This window comes from Myiozetetes cayanensis, unplaced genomic scaffold, assembly GCF_022539395.1.
Source record: "Myiozetetes cayanensis isolate MyiCay16 unplaced genomic scaffold, myiCay2020 scf56, whole genome shotgun sequence".
In the NCBI taxonomy this organism is placed as follows: Eukaryota; Metazoa; Chordata; class Aves; order Passeriformes; family Tyrannidae; genus Myiozetetes; species Myiozetetes cayanensis.
This window is the reverse complement of record NW_026087809.1, coordinates 312675-322758: the sequence shown is the minus strand read 5'-3', so window position 1 is coordinate 322758 and position 10084 is coordinate 312675. Positions and strand designations below refer to the sequence as shown.

Sequence of the window (10084 nt, the reverse complement as noted above, 5' to 3'; positions counted from 1 at the left end):
CCCAACCAAACGGCTCACCAAAAAAGAAAACTCTATACTTACCCTTCCCTGGGGTCTTCGTTTGGCCTTTGTGCACAAAATTTAAGGGGTCTGCAGATTTTTTTTTGCTTTATTATCAAAATTTTACTGGGTTCACTGATCCAGGGTTTGGTGAGAACAGCCTTCAGAGCAGGGCTATCGGGAGATAGGGCGCCTCCCTGTTCTGCAGGAGTCCACAACAAAGCAAATTGGATCCTGGGTCACGGCACCAAAATTGTTATAAGTTAGTATAAGAATTTAGACAACTCAATTCTAATTAAACATTAATAAATTTATTAAGTAAGCGATAATAAAGCAAAACAGCACTGGGTGGCCTGGAGGGCAAGTGCCCTGCCGAGACACACACAAAATATAATAAATGTTCCTTTTTATACATTTCCAAGTCCCGAGTTTTGAATGCGGCTGAGTTGAGGCTTGAGTTCGTGGCTCATTGTTAAGTGGTCATCTGGTATTTGTCAGAGATGAAAGGTGCAGTTTCTTATCAGTTGTAAATTTTACTGATACTGATACTTGTTTTTTTAGCAAGATGTCTGCAATTATTCTTACTGACGCTTGCTTGATTAACAGGATGTCCATGAAACTTATCTTGTTGAATTATAACAAAAATTCCTTATTCCCTCATCCACATAAGATTTTATGAACAAAGTTAACCCTTCTATTACAAGTATGGTTTAGATCTTTATTAGAGAATCAGCATAATTCGTTGAAATTCAGGGACCATTGTATGTAGGAGACATGTCCCAGGGATGCTGGGTGAGGCATCCTGGGATCGGTAGTCTCCTGTGTTGTACTCTGACACACATGGTCAGAGTGAGCCCACTGTGATTGGTCAGAAGTGTCACGTGTTGCCCGAGGGTATTTAAGAGGGCTTTTTTCTGTTAATAAAACATTTGGTTGTTGGGAACCCTAACTGCCGGGTCGTGTCTTATTATATTACATTAATAAGTCACAAATGGTGCCCGAGTACAGGGCATCTCCCTGTATCAGGGAACAATTTAAAATGCCTTGAAACAAGGAAATTCAGTAGCACTCAGAAGAGATTGTATCAATTCTCTGAATGCTTTTACCTAAAAAAACGGTGGACGTCTTTAAAAGTGTCAGGACTTCAGCATCTAAAGGATGCAAAATTATCCGAGCCTGAAAAAATTGACAGTTCATGTGCCAAGAGAAAGAAAAGCAGAGGAAACCGCAGCAAAAAGTGAAGCTGCAAGGAAGCGGAGGCAGTAAGAAACCGAGAAACTGAAACTAAAACTGACAAGCCGCAAGCAAAAAAACGGCAGTGAAAGGAAGCACACAGAAGCAAAGCGTCAAGAAAAAGGTAAAGAAACATGGGAAATTCAGTCTCCCAAGAGATAGAAAGAGACACAGAAGCTCTGTATCTCTTGTTAAGATCATATTCCATAGAGATCATACAAGCAGAACTAACAGACCTTCTGCAATGGATAAAATCCAAAGCACCCTGCCTGTTGCTCATAGAAGTCTTAAATATAAACACTTGGGACAGGCTCAGAGACTTCATAAGACACAAAGCTAGAGCAGGTGACACACAAGCCAATAACTGCCTTCCTGCCTGGACTCAAATGATGAATGCTTTTTACACTGCACAGAGGTGACAGAATCCCCTCAACAAATACCAACACACATTCCCCTGCAAACTCAAACCAGGCTGCAACTCACAGCCAATTGCCACCACTCAGAAACACCCATGAGGGTGCAGGGGCCACACGAGCATCGCGGACAGATACAAACTTGGGAGGGGAGCCACGTGGGAGGGAACGGAGGGTATGTACAATAAGAAATGGTGAAAATCCCGGTTTTCATGCACACACGGTTACCAGGGAAGGGACGGGAACCATGGTTTGCGAATCCAACACCCAGGGGTAAAACATAGATTCCCACCGTGGCATGGGGGGGAAGAACCCAGCAAACTTACCCCCTCGTGCTACTGATGACTTCCAATCACGTGCATCAGTACAGGTGCCACCATCTTGCGAGCGAAACATACCAGAACCTGAGCTGTCTCTTCCGACCATGCAGCCATATTGCCCTAATGGCAGGAGCGGGGAGGAGGGAGAAACCTTTCCACCGCAGTGGTCATCTTCCACCATGCAGCTGTGGGGAGCCGAATACATCGGAGTCACGGGGGGCGAGGCATCAGAAGATGATGAGGAGGAACCGTAGGTGGTTCTTCCAGGTAAGGACGAGGGAGCAGGCACGGGGAGGTTTATTGACCAGTGGAGTAAGTGCCGAGAGGAGGCTATACGGATGACAGATTGGCAGGCCCAGTAATCTATCGACCTTGCCAGAACCCTGAATTTCAAAGTTTTCCCTATGAGGTAATAAAGGAATTGAGACAAATAGTTAAAGAGTCTGGCGTTTCCTCAACTCACACATTTTCATATTTGGAAATGCTGAGTTCCACCTATGTATTTACCCCACATGACTGGAAAACACTGTTGAAAATGGTTTTAACAACCACTCAGTACAGTGTTTGGTTACTAGACTATTGGGAGAGCTGTGCAGAGTATGTAAATGACCCAGGCAGCTCACAAACAGGCATGACATGTAATCATTTGACAGGAGAAGGGGAATACTCATCAACAAACTCACAAGTGAACTATCCCCGTGTGGGGGTAGGCAGCGGGCCTACCGTGCCCCTGTTGAAGGATATAGAGGAGGAGGATTTTGATTTAGACACCTTAAGGCCTTTCCCCTGAAGAAAAACAGGGGCCATAGAGAACTTGGGAAGGTGTCAGTCCTGACCACTGGGGAAGGAATGGAAACAATGAGTGAATAGCCAATTGTATGTGAGAGGTACTAATAAATTAGAGATAAGAAGTTAAAGATAGAAAGGCATGCAAGGCTCTGTGCTCAGTGTGTGTGTGTGTGTGTGTGTGTGAGAGAGAACTTTTAAGCTGTAAAATAAAGCAATAAATGCTGAATATCGGAGCATCATCATAAAAGTGCCCAGTTTTTATTTATTGGCCGTCCTCAACAATGACATCCCCGAGAGACATATGAAGTAATTGCAAAACTGGTTTTGAGAACGATAAGAAAGCTTCCAAGCATGGACAGAGACAGTAACCTGTAATTTACAAAGGTCCTGAAGGGATCAATAGAACCTTTTTCCCAATTTCTCAATAGGCTTCAAACAGCTTTAAACAGGTAAATAGAGCATGAAGAAGTTAGAGAGATGCTTTTTAGGCAGCTGGCATACGAAAATTAAAACCAAGACTGTAAAAGGGCTTGGCAAACCATCCCTAAAAGGGAAACCTGCACCATCGCCAAGATGGTTCGAGCATGCCAGGGTATCAGATCTATTGAACATCAAACTGCTTCTTTAGCAACAGTCTTAAGTGTGCAGCTGAGATTGCAGAATGGGGCAAGAACCAAAAACGGTTGCTACAGATGTGGTACTGATCATTTTCAAAAGGATTGCCCAGAGAAACCCCCCACAATATTATGCAAATGTCAGAAAAGGAAGAGGGAGTCAAAAAACTTTTCACAGCAGGGAAACTGGAGATGGGGAGAGAAGCTGGACACCCCGATCCAACAAATAAATACGGTTCAAGAAAACAGATTAGCAATCTACTCCCTGCCACCTCAGGCAGCGCTGGGCTGGACTTGGCCTCCAGAGAACCAGTAACCATAATATCTACTGCTGTAGTATTAATCCCTACAGGAGTATGGGGACCTTTAAGCCCAGGAGTCCATGCCCTCCTAATAGGATGGTGGTCAACTACCATGATGGGTTTGTTTGTTTTACCTGGAGTGATTGACTCAGACTCCCACAGTGAAATAAAAATAATGGTCTGGACTCCAATACCTTCCTGTCATATATCAGAAGGACAAAAGCTTGCCCAGCTAATTCCCTTTTACAACATGTCACCGTCTGGAGAGGGGGAGAGGGGCTTTGGAGCTTTTGGGAGTACAGGTGAACCACAAATATACTGGGTAAAGGTCATTTCTGCAACACAAAGATGATGTGTCAAATAGATGGATGCAGATTCACGGGTCTGGTGGACACAGGAGCAGACGTTACAATCATTAGAAACACTGAATGGCCAGCTGATTGGCCTACTGTTTACCATGCTTCGAATATCCAGGGGATTGGAGGCACACAAAGGCCTAGGCAAAGTGCTCAATTACGCACAGTGCTGGGGCCAGAGGGACAAGTTGCCAAAATAGCTCCTTTTCTTACTCCTATTCCATGCATACTATGGGGAAGGGATGTGCTGGGGCAGTTTGGCACAGTTATGCAAATTGCTTCTGCAGAAGAGCAGAATTTTCAGTGAGGGTCATTGACCAACCATTCCAAAAACCAATTAAGCTAAGCTGGAAAACCAATGACCCTATATGGGTTGATCAATGGCCCCTAAAAAATAAATGGTTTGCTCACTTAAGAGAATTAGTGAAAGAGCAACTCAATGCAGGACATATAGTGCAAACCTCCAGCCCGTGGAACACTCCAGTGTTCTGCATCCCCAAGAAAAGTGGCACGTGGAGAATGCTGCATGACTTAACAGCAGTCAACTCAGCAATAGAACCTATGGGAGCATTGCAGCCAGAACTTCCTTCACCTGCTATGCTTCCAACAGGACGGCTGTTAGTGATAATTGATTTGAAAGACTGTCCTCAACCATCATTTACCACTATATGGATGATATCTTAATTGCCACGGTCAATGAAACTGAGTTGCAAACTGTTGTTACTGCTCTAATGCTGTCCAAGAAGCAGGGTTGCAGGTTGCTCCAGAGAAGATCCAGCGATCACAACCCTGGACCTACCTTGAATGGAGGATCATGCAGCAGGAGATCTCACCACAGCCACTTCAGATTAAGGTAAAGGACACCATAACTTTAAACGAACTGAAGAAACTTTTAGGAGCTCTCAACTGGTTAAGGCCTATCTTAGTCTTAACCACAGTTGAACTGCATCCCCTGTTTGAACTGCTGAAAGGTAACCCAGACTTGACATCTACTCGGTCACTGACTGCAAAGGCAAAGCAGGTGTTAGAGGTATGTTCTAAGGCAATTGAGAGCACACAAGGCAGAAGGAGAAATCCTGAAGTACAGATTTGCCTTGCTCTAATCCCTAGCAGGTTCCAGCCATTTGCAGTTTTGTTTCAGTGGGACCAAACTGAACAGGATCCACTGAGGGTCCTAGAGTGGATGTTTCTGCCCCATTCACCACCTAAAACTGTGTGGGCAACTAACAAAAAGTCAAGCTTGTCATTAAAGGCAGAGGACGTCTACAAGAGCTGAACGGACAGGATCCTGCGATCATCTACATCTCAGCAAAAAAGGACAGCCATGACTGGCTGCTGGTCAAAGATGCTGGATTCCAAGCTGCCTTGGCAGGCTATGACAGTGACATTTCTATTCATTACCCTAAACACAGACTGTGGGCAGAAATGGGTAACTTGCCCTTAAAAGCCACACCCAGATGCAAACACCAGCCAGTAAAAGGCCTTACGGTCTTTACTGATGCATCAGGACGGTCCAAGAAAGCTGCGGTGACATGGGTAAACCCTGCTAAAGGACTGTGGGAACAAGAGGTACAGACCATGAACCATGGTTCTGTACAGGTTCTGGAATTAGCAGCTATTCCTATTGCCTTGGAACTGTTTTCAGAACAACCTGTTAATATTGTTATAGATTCTTGTTATGCTGCAGGTTTGGTTTCACGTCTCGAGGGTTCATTCCTTTGAGATGTTGCAAACCCACATTTACTTGTTGAAATACGTGCTGTATGGGTTCTTGTTAATCACAGGAAATTTGACTTTTATATCATACATGTCAGATCACACACGGGAATGCCAGGACCCATAGCAGAAGTGAACCAAAGGGCTGATGCAGCAACTATGTTTATAACAGTGCCTAGAATGTTAGAACGGGCTAAATTATCTCACTCTTTTTTCCACCAGAATGCATGTTCTTTGAAGAGACAATTTCAAATTACCATCAATCAGGCTCGAGACGTAGTTATGTCGTGTCCAGACTGCCAGCAAATAACTCCAATGCCATCCCAGGAAGGAGTTAACCCCAGGGGACTGATAGCAAATGAGGTATGGCAGACTGATGTTACACATATACCGGAGTTTGGTTGGCTGAAATACATACACGTCACAGTCGACACACACTCCAAGTATATAAATGCCACTGCACACACTGGGGAAAAAGCAAGGGACATAATAAGGCACTGGCTTAGCTGCTTTGCAACACTAGGGACCCAAAAAAAATTCAAACTGATAATGGCCCAGCATACACTTCAGCAAAGATAAAAACCTTCCTGACAGATTGGGGGATCTCTCACTCCACAGGCATCCCACATTTACCTATGGGACAAGCCATAGTAGAGAAGGCACTTAAAGGACATGTTAAAAAACAAACAAAAGGGGAGTCCATCTGTAGCCCACAGGAGCGTCTGTGGAAAGCAACATACGTCATAAATTTTTTAAATTGTGACAGTGCTGAGAAAAGCAGGTATGAGAGACAACATAGACCTCAGGCATTCTCCTCTCCCATGAAACAGAGCAGGATCCTGAAGGAGTTAACTCATAATGCATGATCTGAGTAAAAGAATTAAAAGAATCAAAAATCAAGGCTAGTGGAAAATAACACTTTGCCAAAAGGACAGGTGCACACTGACACAGAAGAACATAAAGACAGGAAAATAGGAATCATTAGAATGCTAACATACATACATGTGGGGTCTGGTTGCACCAGGTGCTGCAAAGCATCCTGGGAGTTGTAGTTCTAAGTACTCTTGTCACGCATGCTCTGTTGAATGCTTGTATGGGATTGGCTTAAGTTACCTGTGTGACGTGGCAGCGTTTGAAACTGCTATATAAGCTGGGACTCCTTGAATAAACTCTCTCGTTACACACCACGTTGGTGTCGCTATGGTCCCCATGGGACATATTATTTATTATATTAATAACTACTACATATGGCGCCCGGAACAGGGACCTAAGCCTTATCCTGAATCAGGAAGAAATACGGACCAGACGTCAGGTACCAGCCTATATTTAACGCTGAGGGACGTCCGCCGTGAAAAAGAAAGAAACGCCAGGTACCAGAGGAAAGGAAACTCTGATGGGCGTAGGCGGGAGAAACCGCGATTGAGCTCGAAAAAAGGCCTGAATTCGGTAGGAAATTGCCTACGCTTTGAGAGGACGCTCTCGAGAAGAAAAATCTACGTCCCAGGTGAGAGGGCGGGAGAAAAAAGAAAAAGAGAAAAAGTGAAAACTTTTAATTCACGTGAACCGCAGAATATTGCAAAAGCCTTAAGCTTAATATTGAAAAGACTTTGGAGACAAGTTAACAAACATAAAATAGCTGGACTTTTAAAACTGATGAAAATAACTGTTTTGGGACTGCTGTTATTTACAATTCTTAGTGAAATTGCTTGGAAAGAGGGGTGGAGAAGCAGAGAAAAAACAAAAGTAAAAAAGGTGGACACTTTAAAACCCTCGCAAGAGAACTCGTCCACAGAGAGAAACTTTGAATCTTCCCCTCCCCCAAACATTGTAAAGCATGGAACTCCACGTGCTACTGCAGTGTGGAAAGGGGGAGGGGGTCCGAGAGCACGGAAGAAAAGCCTTAGAATATACCTTTTTGTACTGAATTTTCGCGGATGCGTGAATTCCGGGAAGAAGGCGCGTGTCGCGGATTATGTGACTGGTAAAAGGGAACAAACTTTGAATCCCCAAGCCATTAAAAACCTGCAGACACGTGGAGACCACGCCGGAGCATGGGCGGCGCCATCTTGCCCATGCCGGGAGCAGGAGGTAGTGCCTTCTCTTCCTGTCTCGTGGCCATGTTGTGGACTGCCTCTGCTGGAGGCATGCATGGAACATGGTCCGTGCTGGGAGCCGGTAGCTAAGCAACAGCTGCTGTGCCTACCAGCAACAGCGGCGCGATGTTTAAAAAAGATACGTGATAGCCGCTCGACGTTGCGAGCGGCGAGGCCGGCGGCGGGCACAGAGCGCGGGGCTGTCGCGACGCTCGGCAGCCGCAGCGAGTCAAGCCGGGGACGGAGCTGCACACGGCTCCGCAGGACTGCTGGCGGCGGGCGGCGACTCCAGCCCCCCCGGGCCGGGCGGCTCCGGGACGGGGCTCGGCAGCGACGGCGACTTCCTCTCGCGGTGCCGGCTGGTGTCGACCAGGCTGCGGCGGCGGTTCCTGCGCAAACCCAGATGGCAGCGGCGGCGGCACCACCGGGAGCGGCGGGCCCGGCGCACAGCGTGGAGGGAGCCGGGCGGCTGGAGCGGCGCCGCCGCGGGGCGCCTCTGTCCGGAGCCCGCAAGCGGGCCAAGGTCCGGCCGAGGCGCGGCAGAACGGGAGGCGGCGACCCGAGCGCGGAAGCCCCACCGCAGCTGGCGACGACTCCCGCCGCGCCCGACTCCGCAGGAGCTCCCGGCGGAGCTCCGCGTGGAACCCCGGGCCAGGGGGGCGGCCGCCGTGCCTGAGGAGAAGCCGCGGGACGGCCCCGCGGCCATCCCGGGCAGCCGAGCAGGCTTGTGCCGGGACTGTGGCACAAGTTTGTAAATGCAGCTGGCGCGGGGCGCCGAAGGCGGCGCGGCGGCTTCGGCGAGCACGTGTCGGCGGCGCGGAGCTGCGAGGCCTTCGCCGCTCGCCTGCACCTGGAGCGCGAACAGCCCGTGCCGGCGGCCGGGCCGTGCCTAGAGCTGACGGCCGCGTTCCACTACACGAGCCAGCCTGCCCGTGCCGCCGCTCCCCTGAAGCGGACCACGCGGCCACAGCAGCGCGGCCCGGGACAGCCGCACATGCGGCACAACGCGGCGCCAGACCGAGCCGAGCCGAGGCCCGGCGGCAATGACCAGCGACATGGCCCCCACCGTGAGCGGGCCGGGCCATGGCTACAGCCACTCCGACTCCTCCGGGAGCGTCAACAATAACAACGCCGCCTCCCCACCCCCGTGAGAGAAGCGGCGGCGACCCGGGCAAATACCCGGGCCGGGACCAAAACTATACAGACACTATATTACTGACTGTTTTTACATGTTTTACGTATAAGCCTTTAAAAATTATTACAAATGTTTTTGTCTAAAATAATTTAGTTAACTATCTTTAATTTTCTAGTTACACTAATAATAGAAAAAAAATTCAACATTACCTTATTAATACATTTTTAAGTTTCTAATTTCCCTGTAGCTTTATTTAAATTGCTAATAGTCACATTTATTGAATATTGTTTAAAATTGTTAAGTTCTTAGATATATCTAAATAAGTTTAAGTTTGTAACTATCTCGTTTAAATACTAATTAGCATCTTTAAGAATTTCTATTGTTATTAACAGATTGTAATAGTAACCTACCTATTCATTTCTCTAAGTACACACTCAGAAATATACACACTACTTACCACTCTTATACCTTTAAATTCATTAACTTTCCATATTCACAACAAAAGAAGGGGAGTAGACAGAGAATATGCATGTAATTAAGTAAATCCTGAGTCAAACAATTTTCATTCTGACCAAACACTACATAAAAGTTTAAGTTGTATAGCTAGAATATGAAAGCAAAGATTACATGTATGCATGAATGAAAAATGATTGGGGTGACCACCCGAATGAGTGAAAGAGAAATTGTGTGAATGTATGAATCTATGTGAACCATTTACACCTTATACAAAATATCTAAAACGAACACACACAACAAACACTACCTCTAATACATCGCCTTAATAAAAGACAACTCAGAACATAATGTTCCTTCTTTAAACTTTTCCTTGTGTTTTAATAAAGTAAATTTTCCCCAATTATATATAAACCCTCAGATTGATAAAGGTTTTTGTTCTACCCAATTGCAAAAAACCCTTAAGTAAATAAGGTTTAATCAAGAAATAAGTTTACTATGTCAAGTGAAAAACGTTTTGTTAAGAATTGCACTGTTTTTTGAATTTACACTGTTTTGTATCTTGTTATTAATAAAAATGGGGGAATTGTGGGGTCTGGTTGCACCAGGTGCTGCAAAGCATCCTGGGAGTTGTAGTTCTAAGTACTCTTGTCACGCATG

General features: G+C 46.2%; 1 protein-coding gene across 1 annotated transcript in view; it reads right to left on the bottom strand.

Annotated features, from left to right (window-relative positions):
- Positions 1-289: 289 nt before the first annotated feature.
- Positions 290-10084, bottom strand: part of LOC126650134 (ras GTPase-activating protein 1-like) — a 140600-nt gene continuing 130805 nt past the window's right edge. Inside the window, exon 26 of the mRNA XM_050334601.1 lies at positions 290-2151. Coding sequence (XP_050190558.1) covers positions 2134-2151 — 18 coding nt within the window. The 3' untranslated portion in view covers positions 290-2133. The remainder of the gene's footprint in view (positions 2152-10084) is intronic.